The sequence below is a fragment of the Grus americana genome, chromosome 12, assembly GCF_028858705.1.
Source record: "Grus americana isolate bGruAme1 chromosome 12, bGruAme1.mat, whole genome shotgun sequence".
Lineage (NCBI taxonomy): Eukaryota > Metazoa > Chordata > Aves > Gruiformes > Gruidae > Grus > Grus americana.
In genome coordinates, this window is record NC_072863.1 from 2,702,823 (window position 1) to 2,721,972 (window position 19,150).

Below are 19,150 nucleotides of genomic sequence, written 5' to 3' on the forward strand. Positions count from 1 at the left end.
CAGGAAAATGATTTCCTCCTAATAAAGTCAAAGCCAAATAGATACCTGGAAAAACATAGAGAAGGCAGATCATCCCACCCTGAAGTAATACATCAATCCTATCGGTGAATGTATGTTTTATTGAAAGTGTGGCATGAAACACTTCACTGTGAGTATAAATTTATAAACAGCTCTTGATGTATGTGAGATTTTTGGCAAGGTTTACCAAATAATGCAGTTGACAGTACATTTAATTTAGAAATGTTCGCCCATTGGTTTTTATATCAGTTTTTTTTTTAAAAAAAAGGAGTTGATGAACTTCCAAATCATAAATGATGGATTTTTGTCAATTATAAAATATTATGAATTTGCATTCTTTTTATTCTAGTACTCAAGGAACTGCCAGCTATTTAAAACTGTACCTTTATCATTATTCACAAAGTTTAACAAAAATAAATACAATTTTGAGGTTGTCTTTGGCATGTCGTAATTCAAGGCAATAGTATCTTTTAGCAGCACAGTGCAAAGAAAAACAACATACCATACAATGCACTACTAGATTCAGCCTTACAAGGAGAAGAGAACGTAGTACAATGCAAACTTTAATGTCAATATATACAGAGCTTTAAAGAAAACATTTTTTTTTTAAAATTAAATGAAATAAATACAATATGATACAAAATCCACAATATGCTTAGAGAAAGAAATGACAGTTACAATATCCGATAACGGGGACCTTTTGTATAGTTTCATCTTTGAAGTACCTCAGAGCATGTAATTCATTGCACACCGTTTTCAATTAATGCCCTTTCGTATATTGAGATTTATAGCCAGTCACGTGCCAGAAGAGTTTTAGCTCTAATTAGAGTATCAGTGCAAGATGCCAAAGTGCTTGGGATGTTACGACAACGCAATTACTTAGCAAACGCTGCTCATAAGCCTAATGCAAACCACACAAAATAGGAACACTTCGTCCTGCAAAGGCGATCCACCTCGAGCATCTTTACAGTTCTCACATTAAAAAAACCCCAAAACAAGATTCAATGTTATTCAAACTCACTACTGGTAATAAGCTATTGCCCAAATCTTAATGATTAAGAGACATAATCAAATAAATATCTTTTAAAGCTTTCAAAGAAAGTTTGTTTTCATTACATAGGAAAAAGTCTCAAGAAAACCAGTCACTGATTATTGGGGGGGGGGGCAGCTTCTAATTACATAAGTTATTATAATACTCAAGTCAGCTTTAGCTATACACTAAGGGTGTGTTTGTTTTGGTTTTTTTAATTTGTATTTGTTCTTCTATTCCCAAAGGAAAATGTAAGCTTAACAACATCATAATTTTTGGGGGGGGGAGGAAACATTTTAAAAAAAAAATGTACTGAAGTAGGGACAAAGAGTATTCAGAATGTGCTTAACTAAAGGGGTGTTAATGCAGGAGGATGGTACGGTATGACTGACAGCGCAGGCGTGGTACCAACAGGTATCAATACATACCCAAGAAAGTTTCTGAATGAACTTTCAAGGCGAGTTTTTTTATTTTTTAATCATGTAGAGCTCCCATAGGATTACATAAGGACTCTATTATCGTGGCTTCAGAAGCTTTCTGAAAACTCTGAGAAAGGAAAACCTGCTCCTCCCTTCCCTCCCACAAGTATTTGCAAACTTTTAATTCCGGATAGGACTGAAAAACTTAAGTGCTACAAAAGTACGTAAAACCCTATGTTTGCATTGACATTTTATCCTCATTTCATTGATACAAATCAGGATAATTACTGTAGTATTGTGTAATTCATTTAACTCAATTCCTACAAGCTATCTCAACCTTTTAGTTGTAACATTTGAGGGCAGACAGCCAAGCCCTGGATGCAGCAATCTGTCACTGCAAACAACCAGTTTGTAAGTACACTGCAAGTAACTTCCACTTGTTGAAGTTTGCTAGAGGTAATTTTAACTATCGGACATCTGAAGATTAGCTTTGGAAAATTAAGTCATGGAAGACAGAATTCAAGCTCAGTATGACTGACTTGGGGGAGGTTTTGGATCCCTTCTCTGGATGCAAGGAGAATATTTAAACCATACTACAAGATAGGCGGCCTCAAACAGTCAGTACACTTAGACCACCTACACCTTAGGTTCTTCGTGCCGTCAAAGACAATTTATAGTTTTATGCATAATGGGAAAACACGCACAACACGCTAACAGCAGCATCGAGACTACACAAGCCACAAAATCGTGGGTTAAATGAATCCACCCGTGGTAATGATCTCAGGTACGGGCGCTCTTCGTTATGCACCACTGGCTGACCTTGATGCCACTGCATAGAGTTTTGGATACACGACAGGAATACAATAGAGTTGCTCACTTCCTATCAAAGAGATGAATGAAGGTAGAAACTGCGATATCCAAGGGGTGAAAGAACGGCAAAACACGTCGTGCGCCTGCTCCAGCCACAGCTGATGTCTGTGGGAATCTCCTCTCTTCAGTGCGAATGTGTCAGGCTCCATCTGCACTTGAGAACTAAACTTACAATTGCCATCACCAAACGGCAAAGTAGAAGCTCTTTTGCTGGCAGTAACAGAAGCCATATCCAAGATATGCTATCATTTAAGATATTAATTAGTTATCTGGAAATTCCTCTAAATACATAGTACGTATGCCTATTTCTTTGTAATCGTAAGCTTTTGTAGAAATTTCAGTTCTTAAAAAAAAGTAAATCAGTAAGATATCAAGATTGTAACCAGTTCATAACCTTGAACTGTGCAGAGACGGTATGAAACAATTTATACTAACCTTTCACTCCAGCCAAGAGCAAGCTGAAATTGTTCTTCCATTTCAAACGTTTTACTGATTACTCATGAGCAGACCATGCTACTTTTATGTAATTGCTTAATTGAACAAAACCTAAGTTCAAAAAAAAGGGATGAGAAGTATGCAACAAATTCCAAAAGAAGTATCACAATAAAGTGATCATTAAATACTATATAGAAAGAGTAAACTGCAAGTGAACTCTTTTGTATCCCTGCATATCCAAACAGTTTCAAAGACTGATATGCTGAAATATTCATAGCAAGTGAACTTCCCCCCCAAATTAAGGATTAAAATTGGCATACCAGGGCACACTGGCCTGTCAGATAGAACAAAGGCATTTGTCCATGTTTTCCTTGTGATAAGACAACTTTGTAACATTGCAGTCACTGAAACCTTGCTTTTACCCCAAGAGTACCACTTGGCTGGTAATGATACAAAACCAGCAGGGTTAACTTTATAGAAGATGTTTTAAATTCTTTGCTAAGAATCAGAACATCCATCTTGTTTGTGTACTTTTCCTCTTACCACCTGTGTGTTGCACGCCAAGAAGAACTTAAGTACCTCCAGTTGCTTACAACTGCTTTTGTGCAAAATGCTTTTAAGGTGCTTATAATGTGGTGCTTCTAAGCAAGCTGAAAAGAAAATACCAATATAAACACTGTTAAATGATTCATGAATAAAGCCATTAAAGACCAGCTGCTACCTTACCGGAAAGCTGAAGACAATTCAAGTCTGACATTTTAGTTGTGTTCCACGCCTTGCATTACTCTCTACCCCCCACGCAGCTTTTACTACTACCTTTCAAACCACATTATACCCTGACCTTGGCTAAAGGGGCTTTATTTCTGATCACTTTGTTGTTTGTGGGTTTTTTTTTTTCTTTTCTTAGAGTGAATTCAAATTCTTCTGGCAGTAATTTGTAAATTTACAAAAAAATTATACTAATAGACTGGAGACAAGAGGTTTACAGACATTCTTTCTGGCAAAGGTCTTCAGTAATGACAAGAAGGATGAACCAGCCGCATAAGGGGCAGATTTTGTACTCAACAATAAGCTTTCCAGGAAGCAGTTGTGTTCTTTGATAAGCTTTCAAGCATTTCAAACAGGCACCTCAAAACTAGGCACAAATGGCCCCTAAAGCTTCCAACACCTATCAAACACTCAAGAAATTTAGTACGGGGTATGTTCGGCATGATACAAATAGCACACTTATGTTTGCTATACTCATTAAGTCTCAAATCTACATATATTCATACCTAACTATTTGGCCAGATAATTTCCATCTTCCCCCACCACAACAAAAGAAAGCAGCTTATCTAACAGTACTTCCAACGCCACCAAGTACTTCACAGGTATAAGCAAAAACCAGCCAGCACCCTCTGCCTTCTAAGATCTAAGGTCCTACCACCACTGTCGGCGGTTGGGCCAGAATTCTCCCGAAACCCTTTTTTCCTGTCTCAAAATACCGAGTTCTGCCCTCCCTGGTGTCTTGTAACTACCAAAGCTATCCAAAACAGAAAATTCAAGGATGGCAAATCAGTCTGAAATGCATTTGATGTTCAGTCATTTGGATTCTCTAACTGTTCACAGTCTAACAGTTAGTCACTAATATAATTAATATTTTAAATGCATATCATCCTACTATGACTATACAATTGCACAGTAGTGTCTACAACTTTTGAAGATACTTTTAAGTTCATCATCTCCAAATGCATTAGTTTCCAGTCTACTAGCAGTTAGCACTGGTTTTGAGTCAGAAAACCCCAAGATAATTCTGGCCCTGAAATTAATTTCCTCTCCATCACAGCAGTTAGAAACAGCTGAAGTCCTAACACAGAAGAAGACAGAGAAGGCAAGTGAGTGCTGGCTATAGGATATTGTCAGTAACTTGTCTGTAACTGTGAAATTTCTTGGTCAGAATTCCCTTATCTGGGCACGCTGCAAGGCTTATTTATTTTCCCAAGCTACCCCTACAGTTAGGCAAATAGAATTTTGCATTTATGTTCTCTATTATTTGTACATGCGGCGAGAGATTCAGATAGAAGCTATGTTCTATAAAAATCAAATAAATAAAAAATAAAATCCACGTGCCAAGTTCGTTATAATAAAGTGTCAGTTTGTCTCTATGCCAAACAAACTTAATATTGGGTATATTCAGTGGAAACGACTGCCGAGGAAACAGTAACACAGTCATTGTACAAGTGGATGGACAATATAAATAACAAAAAATATTGTATTTCATGATGTTGTCTTAGAGTGGTACCAATGTTACTTAGATCCTTAATTTCGACAGTTTATACACATACTTACTTTCTCCAGCTCAGTGCAGGACACAATACCATTTGTGGTAACAAATAGACATGTTCATTTTCCTGTAAGAGGCCATTTGTTAACCAGCAGCATTTCTTTTGGGTCACAAGAGATCAAATTAAGTTTATGAGTAAAGTGCAGGATCTTACACATCCCTTTTCTTTGTATTTTCACATAAACTTACCAGTTACTGGCACCATGCAAACACAGACCTTCCAAATTAACACTAATGCATTTAACACTGGCACAATACATTAGTCAGCTTTCCATAACAGTAAGGAACAAGTTAAATGAATTAGGTTGAATGAATTAAGTGCCCAATTACAAAATTAAGAACTTGTCCTTCACAACAGGGTCTGAAGGTGTGAAAACTTACACTGACACTTTATGTACAACTTGGTCATTGGCAACGGTCCCCTAAACCATTTTTAAATGAACCCAGCAAAACTATACAGAATGTGAAATAATATTTGCAACAGATTTCTTAAGGACAGTGTAGAGAAATTCATTATGGTGTACCTGATGTTTAAATTAATTTAACAGATACGGCCTGTAAAACAACACAGTATGAACCTGTGGATTTTTTTTTTCTTTTTAAAAAAAGGACTTTTACAGAATTCAAGTAGTGTAGCAGGAAACCATAGATGCCTTTCGATCACAGGTCAGGCAAAATAGAGCCACTTATTGGATTTTCCCCTTGCTTCTGTTTGCTAAGGTGTCCCAGTGGATCTATAAGTCTGTTGATGTTAGCTTTTTCATGCTCCGTCGCTGAGCTAAACTTGAGGCTGCAACAGGCTCTAACACTGGCTGAAATGTCTTGTGATTCAGTGCAGAATATGTAGCAGCCATGGCTCCCTAGAGAACAATGAGAAATATAAAAGGCTGTAAAGGTCATTTTTATCAGAAAATAAAGCAACTGAATACTAAATTCTTACTTAACTATGAAAAAAATTCTTGGGACTTATAGCAGGTCATGCACATTCTCTAAAGTTTGTTTTGAGGAAAAACAAAAAACATCTATTGCCAAATTCTTCAGGTTTCTAAGCACAGGTATCTAACACTTCCTTTCCTGTGTATTTCTTTTACGCACTTTGGATGCGGGAATAACCTTTTAAAAAAATCAGTTGAGCAATAATTTGTCTGCTTGTGTAACTTAAATATGTATGTACTAGGGAAAACAAAAGCAAGCTAATTTCTGAAGAAAAAACATGAGTTCTGCCTGTAACTCTAAAAACAACCCAATCCATTGTGCATCCACTAGCTCAAGCAACGTTCAGTCTTCAGGTTGTTTTACCTTTACTAGATGTGGTGCATCTTGCCTGTTTAGTTGATAATGCGGCAGCTGGTCCCTACAGGCTATCCACGAATGTTTTAATACTTGCTCTGCTGTATACCGCTGATGTGGATCTACATGAAGCATATGTGATAACAAGTCCTACATAAAAACAAAACACACACGTATTATTCAGTTAAAATAATTTATACAGACTTTAAAGCACTAATTATGACAGCAATGAAAAGAGTACCCTACGTGGCAGGGATTAACACAATGCAGACACACACACACACACAAATCAGCAGATAAATTGGATCATTCTGTGCCTTGACACCACAGAAGTCTGAAAACAATGTGTTGTACTATTTAATCAGTTTAACAGAGCAAGCCTTTATTGTAAAGAAACTTACTGTTGTTTGTGTGTTTCATATTTCAGTTGATTATTAATGTTCAGTTGATTAATATAATCTTTAAAAGACTACAAATCCTATTAAAATTTAGCAGACAGATTTTACGGAAGAAAGTTATTATTTGCAAACATCTCTCCTCATTTGTACTACACATTTTGGGTCTGCTGACTACATATTACAATTGAATTCATACATAATGATATACTAAGAATTTTTTCCTTCAAGGACCTATATAAAGAGTAAAGCCAACAGAAATGGCCACTTGTTTTTGCCTGTTTAGAAGCATTAGCAATAAGCTACTAATTACAACGTTGATCAAAAGAAGAGCTGGGTGGGCAGGGCCCAGAACAGAGACAGGAATAGCTTGAAAGAAAACAAAATATGAACAAGCTGACAGAATGTTCCCTTTGTTTTAGGTACAAAATGTTAAGCATTCTTAAATATATAGAAGTGAATTACTTGTGCTAAGACTGCATCAGCCAACAAGTATTCTGAATCACTCCTACTGAAATGAACAAATAGTGCAGTTCCAAAGGATTAGGAAAAGATTTAATAATGCCAAGCTTTATAAAAGGTACTAATGGTGACTAAGATACCTACAGACCAGGCCAACGCCAAACCCAGGGAACACATACAGCAACTGATGAGAGATGCAGTCTTAAAATAAAAGGGAGAGCTGCATAATCAAGATGATCTTTGGGAAGATATCCAGATGTGTTTGGTTGTTAAAGTACAGTTTAATTGCTAGAAGTACTAACAAAGACAAAAGACCTGATGACTTCAGCACTGAACAACATTTAAGAAATTGCATTACAAAAAAATTAACCTATTAATGCAAGACTAGTTAGCTATTAGAACTAACAGGTAATTGTAAAAAGTCATCCTTTGATTTAAGGAATCCCACAAACACCTGATTTTGGTCCAATAAAAAAATACTGATGATTAGAAAAGCCTATATTGGGACCTATCTTATTTAAATTCTTTATCAGTGGCCTGGGGGAAGGAAGAGAGTGCACTCTTGCCAAGTTTGCAGTGGGGCACCAAACTGGAGGTGTGGGGAAAGAGCTAATGAGTTCAAGGGCAGGGCAGCCACCCAAAGGGACCCAGACAGGATAGGGTAATGGGCTAACCGGAACCCTACAAAATTCAGCCAGGATGAATGTAAAGTCCTGTGCTTGGAAAGGAAAAAATCATTGCCAAGGTACAGGGTGGGGACTGAGTGGGGACCAGATTTGCTGAGAAGGATCAGGAGGTTTTGGTAGACAACGAACTGAACCTGAACTACCAGCGTGACCTGGCATCCAAGAAGGTTGACAGCATCGTGTGCCGAAGCACAGCAAGCAGACTGAGGGAGGTAACTGGCCATGCTGCCTAAAGGAATGGAGACAGAGGACAAAGTAAAACACGAGATGTTCTGGCTTGAAATCAGGAGAAATTTTTTCCTCATTACAGCAGTCAAGCAGTGGAAAAGGCTTCCCAGGCAAGTTGTTCAGTCTCCACCCTTGGAAATTTCCAAAATCAGACCGAATAACGCCCTGAGCTACCTGGTCAGATCTTGCAGCTCACCCTGCTTTGAGCAGGAGGTTGGCCTAGATGACCTCCGCTGCAATAAAGTTTGCAGGTAATAATAGCAAACTACTCTGTTAGTCTATTTTATAAAGTTCAGTAGATGTTCATTTGAATTCTACAAAAATATAGTAACAAAACACATTTACACCTTTGCTGCATCTGAAACAGTGTCCCAGTTGCCTCCACTTAAAGAGAATTTTCCACTGCCTATCCGTACCAGGATCTCCTCTGGAGTATCATTAGGACCATTGGCAAATGGAGTATAGCTGTTGAAAGAAAAAAAACCAAACCAACAAACAAAACGCCTCGTTATAACTAAGAAGCTGCAAGAAATTGGTAAAATCTTGTGTATCATTCTGATTAGATATCCCACTGCTGACAGAAACACGCTAGATACTATTAAATACTTCTTATATTAGCATTTCCTCTTCGAAACTGTATTATTTTCTCTTCCCCATAATTGTGGTTAATCAAGTAGAATAAATGGGAAATGCAAACTAAAACGATGTCTTAAGTTAATATCTTAATAATGCATTCTAATCAGTGCAGACTTTCAAGTTAAATAGAAGTGATTCATAAACACAAATTACACTAGATTACCAGAGCATGTAAAGTAATCCAAACCTGGAACAGTACCTGAACAGAACGGCCCAATAAATCGGGAGTAATAGTGTGCTTAGGGTTACGTGCATTTAATTAGACAGAGAATGAGCACAAGGTACACACATCTATCATTCAGTGAAAAGCTACAAGAAAATTTTCATGGTAGTTTTTCACTTAGGGTTTAAGCCTCCCAAACTCACTTAAGACCATTGTTTTCGGAGGCTTATAACAGTTTACAGGGTTTCCTGTAAATTTGGCTTACTTTCTACAAATCCTGCTGCAACAAACTCGTAAGAACTAAACTGGCAAATCTGAAACCTGATCACTTAAATACACCTTTTAATAATGTCAGGAGTATTACAATGTTCTGGCATCTCCCCTGTGATCTTTGGCTAGTACCAAGTTAGTTTTAACTATAAAATCCAAATCTTACCCTGATTAAGTAGTTACATCGTTATACCCCTTATATTTCAAATTAGCTTGCAAACAGTAACAGTTAAGCTTAATGCATTCTATCTTGGTACTTCGAAAGCTCTGCATAGAAGAAAAATCAACCAACATCATTAACAGATGTTTAGGAACTATCCCAGCTGGTTAGTTCTAGTCTTTCAGTTGATGAACTTAAGAGGAACAAAATGGAGAGATGGGAATTCGTGCTGGACCATTCCTCCCCTGACACTTTTGGCCTGCCATACCTTCTGTTCATACAAAGTTTCTCAGATGTGCAGGCAGTATACTGTCCATTATCTGCATACTTGCACTTAAATCACACAGCAATCTGAGTTTTGAGGACAGAACCATAGTGGTGGCGGTGATATTACACGGAGAAGTACAAATTTATCAAGAGGAATGGTTTCCAATAGATAGTGTTTATCTGCTCTTTTTCTGTTAGAGCAGAATTCAGAAAACCTTTTATCACTCAGCCACTAAGCGCTTCATAGTGCTTAATGAAAGTTTAGAGATTTTGAAAACTGAAGAGTTTACAAACCAGTGTGTTCTACAAAAGGGGCAGGAGTCAAGCCCGTGGCGGGAGATACAAGGAAGTGACTACAAGGATACTAGGGTGGGGAGGACAAGACGCAGAAGGAAAAAGAAGAAAACCACCACATATTTTCAGACTAAATTCTCTCCTGGAAAGTGGGGAGTCTTTAGCATCCCCCAGTCATACACTACAGAAGAGAGAAGCCTTGAACCTACCTGTAAGATAAGTCTAGTTACGTATGCATTTACTTACAGCTTCCTGTTCTACTTTAGTGTCTTTGTCATTCTGCATTCAAATCAGTGAGGTAATACCTCACAATTTTAATGAAAGCACGGATTCATGCAGCATGCTGGAATTTTAGGTAAACAAAAAAAGCTAAGAAGTATTTCTCACCCTGCCAACATTGTGTAAAGAAGAACACCCAAGCTCCATATGTCACAAGCAGCATCATATCCCTGTCTCATGAGAACCTATAAAACAAAGAGTGTTAAAGACTTCTCATACATCAAAAAGCCACCCCACACCGATACCACTACACAGCCTAAGGAAAGGTAAGTCAATCCCAGGATGATTTCAGAGGTTTGATTAGTTATTGTAACCTGTATGTTGAAAAATAAATATCAACAGTATTTCTTGTTTCCAGATCATCATCTCTTAAGATTCTCAACAGGCTTACATCTTATTTTTGAGGGTGGATTCTGTTATTTTTAAAGCAGGTTTGTTACAAACATATGCACCAGTGTTTATAAAGTATATTTAATTATACTTAAGGAAAACTAGCAGAATTTTTCTTTTCTTTTTAAGCAATGCTAAAAAGTACTTGATGCATCAAAAACAGCATAGAGAAAACACACAGCAGCTTAAAATACCTCTGGTGCCACAAAGTTTGCAGTGTAGCACGGAGTTAGAAGTAGTCCATTTTCTCCTCGAAGTTGTTTTGCAAATCCAAAATCACAAATCCTGATAGAATCAGCATTATTTGAATCATCCGTATACAAAATATTACTAGGTTTAAGGTCTCGATGCACTACCTTTAAACAACGAAATTTTAAAAATAATTTAGAAGTTGCATGTACATTTTGTTTGTACGTAATTTGCAATTTATAAAAAACTATTCTCTAGATTAATATACTTATTAACAGTTCTACACAATTATATAACTTCCAAGTAAAAAAAAAATTTGGTTCAAGTAATGTCATAAAAAGCACCTACTGACTCAGTTCCAGTTGCGTTATAACATAACCATTTGCCAACAAGCATTAAGAGAACAAATATCTGCTGTTTCATAAACTAAGAGGAAAGTCAAAAGGACTCGCCAGAATAGCAGGATGAGTTGTTTATATTATTTCACCTTGTCATAAAATACTCAGAAATCTTCTTCCCTTCTGCCATAAAAACAAGCCAACCAAAGCACATAAAAGGTGTTTGTTAATTCTAAGAACTGTGAAAGAAGCAATGTCAGAAGAAATCACTCACTCCTTGGCAGTGCAGGTAGTCCACAGTCTTGGTTATAGTGTATAATACAGCGCTAGCCTCTCGTTCCGAGAAGAACTTCTGCCTGAGAATTCGATCAAGCAGCTCTCCTCCTTTCATCAGTTCAGTGACAAGGTATATGAATCTACCGTCATCATACACCTGATGAGAAGTTTAACAAGCACACACGTATATAAACAAACACAGATCTATTAAAAAAGATCATCTATAATTATACATCTTGATAAATGAAAATTACAGATTAGATTGTTCACCTATTCACATGTGAACATAAAGAACAAACAGCAGGGACTGCCAAATTTAATTCTGCAATTCAAGAGCCTTAAAGCTTGAAGTGTAAGACAGCTTGTGTCATTCTGTGAGACCTTAAGGTAATCGATTGTTAATTCATGACTCCGAACTAAACTTTTCAGTTTAGGAACTTCTGTCCTAAGAGGAGAGTAGCCCTAGCACTCCCTATTGCTCTTCCCCTCCATGGACAATTTTTAGCTGCTGGCACTTAGCACACGCAGGACAACACGCAACTGCTTTTTCAGATTACCAGCACATTAGCTACTCATTTGAATTAAGAAGAAATATGGCATTTCTAACCTTTACATCATTTTGCACTTCAAGTTCATTAAACAACCTTTAGAAAAAGTTAGTATCAGGACAATATCATATTTTGAAATACTCAACACTTTAGGTAATGATGTAATGTCCCAATATATTTTACTATGTAAAAGAAACTTAACGAATCCCAAATAAACTCCCTGCATCTATATTTATTTATTGACTGTGTAATAAGAGGTAGCAAAGAAAAAGATGTACATACATCCTTTAAAGTAATAATATTTGGATGTTGTCCATAACGCATGAGAATCTCAATTTCTTCTGATGGATCCCTCTTACTTTTATCAATTATCTGCAAAATATAGCAACAGGAAAAACAACTTGGCTAAACAAAGTCTATTTAATAAAGAAATTGTTTTGTATTTATATTCTCACTTCAACGACAGAATAAAAAAAATTTTCTAGAGTTCATTACTTCTTGCTAATCATGACTAATTCATCTTCCAGCTTCACATCCCACTGTTTATTCATTTCTTGCTCTCTCCTTGCTCGCAGTTAAAATTATATCGTTAATGCAGTCTATTCTACTCCAATGCACAAGGAAATGCAATGGACTTTCTGAAGCATCACCGCTTCTCTGCAGCCCAGTTCCACCCTTGTGGATTTTATTTTATTTTATTTCAGGTGTTCTCATCATCGTACAGTATTTTCAGGCTTCAAGAATGTAATTGCAAAGCCAGGTCTTCAAGGCCATAACTTTACCCACAAAAAGACAAGCCAAAAAGAAGCCAATAGACAATATCAACAACTGAAGAAAACGCTGGGTTTCATTTCTCAGAGTATACAAACAGCCACAGTAACTGGAAAATTCATGCATTTAAACCTACAAGTCTACCACACAATAATTTCAGAACTGTCACAGTGAAGTTTATTCAGAGTACCTTTACAGCAAACTCCATATTTGTAGCTATGTGTATACATCGCTTGCAAACAGAGTAGGAGCCAACACCAATATCTTCCTTCAGTTCATATACATCAGTAAATTGTGCGCTGTTTCCATGAAGTTGCTTTAAAAAACAAACACATACAAGCTGTCATCTAAAGTAACAAGACATTCTTTGCCATAATTCTGTTTCCAACAGCAAAAGTTTCTTCTGCTTGCTCATGTTTTCTCTTTTGAATTCTGCCTCCAGAAAAACAGCAACTCGCTTTTTAAAATTTAAAAATATCCCATGGAAGCATTTTAATAATTTGCATTTTATAATAGTCTCCCCAACAAAACAAAACAGACTGTAAACACTAAATATTGGTCAATCTTGGGCATGTCAAAAAAGTTTCCCCAAAAATAAAGTGTTACCTGTACTATTGGCAGTATGTTGGTGAGTGGTGATATTTTATGGTCTTCTACAGTAGTAGTCGCAACAAAACTAAATCCTTTGAAGAGCTGATGTGCGTTCGCACTAGGTGGGACTCCTGGAGAATCTGGTGGCATACATAGTTGATTAGCATGGCTAAATCCTAGCAATACCAATCCTAAAAGTAATCACTGCCGGAATCAAATTTAGTTTACTTTTAGTATTAAACACTTCTACCCCAAACACTGCATGTCTTGACTAGAAACCATAATTCAGCTGTTATCATTCTTTTTTTTTGTGAATCAAAGTTTAGCAGAATACTAAAAAATTAGAAACCCGCTGAGGAGAACATACTCCTTCAAAGTACTGGAATCCTATTACACCCTTTCCTTTTTTTGTCACAGGCTTTTTCTCCTCTTAGTAAGCTGCTTGTTGTAATATTAATTTGACCCCTCTTGTCCCATGAACCTCACCAATTTCTAACCATGCACAATTACCTTTTGGTGTTTTTGCTGTGAATTCTGGATCAAAACAAAAGGTATCTTCTGGCTTTCCAGAAGCAGGTTTAAATGGAGGTTGAATTTCTCTTCTGAACAGCTTCTGAAGTAGAAGGACAAAGTCATATAGTTAAGAGTGAATGAAAGCGCCATGGGTGCTGTAATTTTGCCAAGCTGAAGGAAAAGCAACTCAAACATTACCGTTGTATTAAAACAGTTTTCTAAAAGAGTAATATATAGCAAGTGAAAAACACACACATATACATAGAAAACCTGAATTACTTTCACGTACCTCCGACTTGAAATGCTACAGCAAATATTACCAAATAAGTCAAAAAACACACAGCTCTTTTCCCTTATTCTTCTGAATGTGCCTCATCTACCAGACCTTTACTTTTCAAACTACAACAGCAGGCTGCTACTTACCACTAGTTTGATTTATTCAGAAGAACATGGAACAGCTGTAGTGCATCTTACCTTCTATCATCATCTCATCCTGTTTCACTGCTGTTTTGTCACCACCCTGAAACCCCACCCAAAGGGGAAACATGGAATACAGTCCCAAAGACCTCTCAGGAGTGACAGACATGTCCTTCCTAGCAAGGAACTGCCAATTCCCAAAGCTCTATTCCAGGTTTTTCCTAATCCATTAAACTAAGTCAGGGGAAGGAAGTGAAAGCAGAACAACGGCTCCTCCTTTTTTCCTCCTTTACACAATATGCTTTAGAAAAATGTATTGCCCAAGTGATCTCAAATCAGCAGTACGTCCCATTTACAGTTAAGGAAGAGAAAATTTCATGTCAAATGATGTCAAAGCCCCATGCAAAGTTCAGGAAGTTCTGAGAACACTTTCTTGGCATTTCTCTCATCCTTTCAGACCTATATTTTGTACTTCTTTGCCTTTACTCTTCCTGCACAAGAACATGCAACATATTCCAATTAAAAACAAAAAAAACACCAACAAGGAAGAACAATCTGAATTCATCCCAAAGCAATAATGATACACAACACTGAAGTGGCATCAACGCGACCATACTGAAATAAATACAAAGCACTGTCAAATAAAAAAAATTAGAAGAGTAAAAGAAAAAATAAAGAGCTAGAACTGCAGATCTTTCAAACTTCCTTGCTGGTGTTTATTTCAGTGTCAGCCCCTTACAAAAAAAAGTGTAGATAGTCAAGCCGTAGTAATGCAGTCTTCTTAGGAAGTGTACTCATAAAACAGTGAAGTTTCGCTGCTACTGAAAACTCTACTTGCTAATCAGGACTCTGTGGTAGATGCTGCATAAACACAGCTAGAAAACCACCTTCTCAGAAGTAAATACAAGAGATAAAGGGAAGGATAACAACAACAGGCTTAAAAGAAACAGTTGGGCATAGGAGTGGCTAGCATCGCAGGCAGTCCTGTCAGCACAGCAACATCTTATTTACTGTGTCTGTCCTTTTGTAGGCATTATAGCAAAGGAGTGTTTTCAGAGTGGATTTATTTGATATAGAGCACCTTAGTTTTGTGAATGTTTCTGGGAAACACATCTCAAAAGCTTAGAGAACTGCACAGGAAAAACATCAAGGTGCTTGTTAAAAATTTAAGCAAGCAATCATGAACTTGCACAGACTTCTGACCATCTCAGAGCACCAGAGTCAATACTTCAAGCGTGAATGGAGCAGGACTGATAAAATAGGAGTGTGCTGTGGCTAACCAGAGAGAAGTCAAAGAGAATTACAGTAACAGCGAGTGCCCTGCATGGAAGCACTAGATGGACACTTACTGACGAGAAGGCTTCTTGCACGCAGGGAACACCAGCATCCACTCCCAACTACAAATGCTCTAACAGCCAATTTAAGCTTTAGAATGCTGCAACTCTTAATTATTTAAAAAGTAAATGCACAATTTATAATTAATACTCCCCAAACCATAAATACTGCAGCTCCAGATGCCAAGTAAGATTATAGTAGAAGCGAGAACGTAACAGTCAGCAGTACACGTTTATTGTGCCACATTCAGATGCAAATACTTATAATGCTACAAAACAGAAAAAATAAGACCAGCTTTATCATTCAGATAATTTTGTACTTACATTCCAGTCAACAGTAGAAAAAAAAGGATGTCTCTTGATTTCTTCAACTCCATCTGAGCCAGCCCCTGAACAAAGAATATACTGTACTGAAAACACTTTTGGGTAAAGTCTTTGAAGAAGATTGCATTAAAAAGTAGTTCATTTCTAAAAAAATTGTATAGACATGGTTATTTGATGGAATTGTAAATACAGAAATATTCCAAGGATGCAAAAATACTGAATTAAGTAGCGTATACCTCATCACAGGGAGGCAGAGCACACGGAGCCCATCTATACAGACAGTCAATATTCTTTGCCCTGACACTGTCAAAGCTTTGGCTCACTGCTAAGGGTCACTGGAGTCCAAGAAAGTGATCATTTACTAGCAAACCCAGGAAGTCATGATCCAGCCTAACAAGAAATGGTATCTCAATCCAAATCTTACTGACCATCTGGAGCTTGAGAGTCTCTAGCTACTACTTTCTCTCAACCCAACCACTTTTATTTCAAAGACCTAAATAAATGAACCAACCTAATCTATTTGATGGGTTCCTTTTGAACAACATCCTCAGAAGACTTTGTGCTTCAGGGCTGAGGAACTGAGGCATTCCAAGTTTTGCTCTAAAGGAAAATAGAGAACAAGAGGAAGAAATGTATCTTACTAAAAATTGTCTACATAGACTTCATTGCACAATTTTATGTGTCAAAGATCTAGTCCAAAGTCTTGTAGTGTGTACACATTTAACTCATCAGCTTTTAAGTTTCACATTATAGGAGTGGTTTTCAAAACCAAACAAAAATCCCAAACAAACAAAAACTCACCACACCAAAAACCCCAAACCCCACCCAAGCCCCCAAAACAAGCTTTAGGCTAAAACAGACTAAACCAATTCTCTCAGGAATACATAAGTATTTTCAAAGATATCTCCAAGTCACCAGTAAGTTATCACCAAAATATCTCTACCAGAATCAATGCCAGAACTCACCAAATCCCACATTACTTGCCCCTGAAGTGATTGCTAATATTCCTTTTGAAGCAAGAGCCTCAAGTAGTAGTTTACTAAGCCATTATATAAAAGCTTACTGATTTACCAAGCTTATTTTATGAAAACAATTATGCTAAGGCAAGAAATTCTTCTGCAGAACTGTGGTATCACTTAGAACCCCAAGTGAGGCAAGTGATGTAATCCCTTCACTTTCACAGGTAGTATCACCATAAACACACTCGGGGGAAGTTCAAACTGCCCCATGTTGTTAAGCAGAGAGCTTCTCTCTCTCACCCCCTTGAAAGGCCCAAGGCTCTGCATGTGGTCTAAAGGAAATTCTTTGTTAGCTAAGCACAAATAAAGGCAAGAACATATTTGCCCAACAACTTCACTTACTAATCACCAGTTTACCCAGTTTGTCCTGTTAGACAGCTTCTGTTGTAACTGAGGTAATTTAATATGAAAAATGTGACGACGTAAGTGCACTCTCCATACATACGTGCACAAAGCAACACCTGATTAACTACTGCTTACAAAATAAGGTGTGCTGTAACAGTGGCAAGAGAGCATAACCACAGGAGAGGTATATAATGCTGTTCTAATTCACCGTACTGTTTTTATCATTATTATACACCTACAATGAAAATACAGGTTCATGCCTAAGATTTTAATTCCTGCAGATACTTAACAGTATTTGAATGATCCATGTTCTAAACCTCGTTGGGGGGGCTTAGCTTTTTTGTTCCTGTTCTACCTTAATGCTCTTCAAGCACGAGGAGTTATAACAAGCTGTTAAAACATGTTTAAAAATTACATTTTCTGACTTTTTGCAAAAAGAAGATATACTTACTTCAGTATCATATTCATAGTTTCATTTCGATCTTTACCTTGAAATGGTAGTGTACCAGTAAGCATTTCAAACTGAAAAGAACAAATGTTAATCTAAATCAACATTTCTTCCTCCAATTGCTCAAACAAATTGTTAAGTACTGAACTCTTCCCTATTACTACATTAAATATAACAACTTGAGCTTTTAAAAGATTATCAAATAAGTTCACAAATCTAGAATTTTGTTTATACGATAAAACAGTGGCAAGTGTAATGTAATGATGATGCAGGAATATTTTGCATCCATAAGCTACTTTAATTAAAGTAATAAAATCCCCTCCATAACCTAGTTCTAGATGTTGTCATACCTTGAAAAAAGCAAGAATAATAAATTCTAAAACAGTAGTTTACTTTTAACGTCAACATGCACATTTCAGCCTGATGCTCTAACACATCATGGCAAAGGCACAAGTGCTAGCAGGTAATGGCTTATTTCACTACTCCACTCCAGTATTCATTCAACAGGCTGACTCTTACAAAAATGCAATATTCCATCAAACCAAGTCTTCAGGTTTTTTCTTTAACTGTCAAGTATCATGAGAAACAAATACACAAACTGAAGTTTCACAGTGCCTACAACTGTTCTAAACTACTTATGTACTACACGTATGATTTTTGTGGTTCCTGATAAGTACTTCTTATAGGGCTAAACTGATGAGAAAAAAAAATTATTCAAATTAGTTGCTATTTCAGAAGCAATTCGGTTGCTGAATTCTCTCTTCCCTTTACCCAAGCATTCATAATTAGACCTGGACAAGCTTATTCTAAACGCATTATTTCACATTAGACTATTTCACATTTCACTTTAGACATATACCGTGTATTTGTGACCTTAGGCAAGGTAAGCAACGAAGCATACAGTACCATGAGAACACCAAAGGACCACCAGTCAGCACTCTGGTTGTGCCCTCGCCTGTTTACTACTTCAGGTGCCATGTATTCTACAGTACCACAGAAAGAATAGGCCTTCTTCTCTTGATCTACTGATTCTTTGCTGAGTCCAAAGTCTACAACAACAGCATTACAAGAATATAGCCAGTAAAGAACTTTAGGAAAAAAAAAAAAGCAATATTGTACATGACATTTCAAAATCAGAGCATTGACAACTTTTGTTTGTTTGTTTTCAGGAATATTACATGATTATCCTAGCTCTTCACAAAACAAGAAACTGCAGATATCTAGAGATACTGCAGGCATTTCGTTTACTCATACCACCAAAATCATAAGTCATACTAAACTGATGATCAGCCATCAATGTTACTACTCAAAATAATTCAGTATTGTAAACGTTACACATTTAGAACCTTAAGATAAAAGTTCTGGTTTTCTCTGTTTACTGCCTGCTTTATTCACACACAAAAAAAAAAAGGATAGAAGTAA

General features: G+C 36.9%; 1 protein-coding gene across 5 annotated transcripts in view; it reads right to left on the reverse strand.

Moving 5' to 3' along the window:
* Positions 1 to 337: 337 nt before the first annotated feature.
* The window catches only part of RPS6KA6 (ribosomal protein S6 kinase A6), a 41,805-nt gene continuing 22,992 nt past the window's right edge, over positions 338 to 19,150 (reverse strand). For 2 of the 5 annotated variants that reach the window (XM_054839163.1, XM_054839162.1), the window contains exons 9-22: positions 18,635 to 18,777; positions 17,732 to 17,802; positions 16,428 to 16,516; positions 15,917 to 15,981; positions 13,839 to 13,941; positions 13,344 to 13,468; positions 12,928 to 13,053; positions 12,249 to 12,338; positions 11,417 to 11,575; positions 10,810 to 10,971; positions 10,334 to 10,410; positions 8,504 to 8,621; positions 6,395 to 6,535; positions 338 to 5,955 (exon numbers count right to left, since the gene is read on the reverse strand). In XM_054839163.1, the coding sequence (XP_054695138.1) occupies positions 5,830 to 5,955; positions 6,395 to 6,535; positions 8,504 to 8,621; positions 10,334 to 10,410; positions 10,810 to 10,971; positions 11,417 to 11,575; positions 12,249 to 12,338; positions 12,928 to 13,053; positions 13,344 to 13,468; positions 13,839 to 13,941; positions 15,917 to 15,981; positions 16,428 to 16,516; positions 17,732 to 17,802; positions 18,635 to 18,777 (1,595 nt within the window). In that variant the 3' untranslated portion in view covers positions 338 to 5,829. Of the gene's footprint in view, positions 5,956 to 6,394; positions 6,536 to 7,386; positions 8,158 to 8,503; positions 8,622 to 10,333; positions 10,411 to 10,809; positions 10,972 to 11,416; positions 11,576 to 12,248; positions 12,339 to 12,927; positions 13,054 to 13,343; positions 13,469 to 13,838; positions 13,942 to 15,916; positions 15,982 to 16,427; positions 16,517 to 17,731; positions 17,803 to 18,634; positions 18,778 to 19,150 lie in introns of those variants that run through there. The other 3 variants (XR_008578920.1, XM_054839164.1, XM_054839165.1) reach the window with 3 other exon arrangements.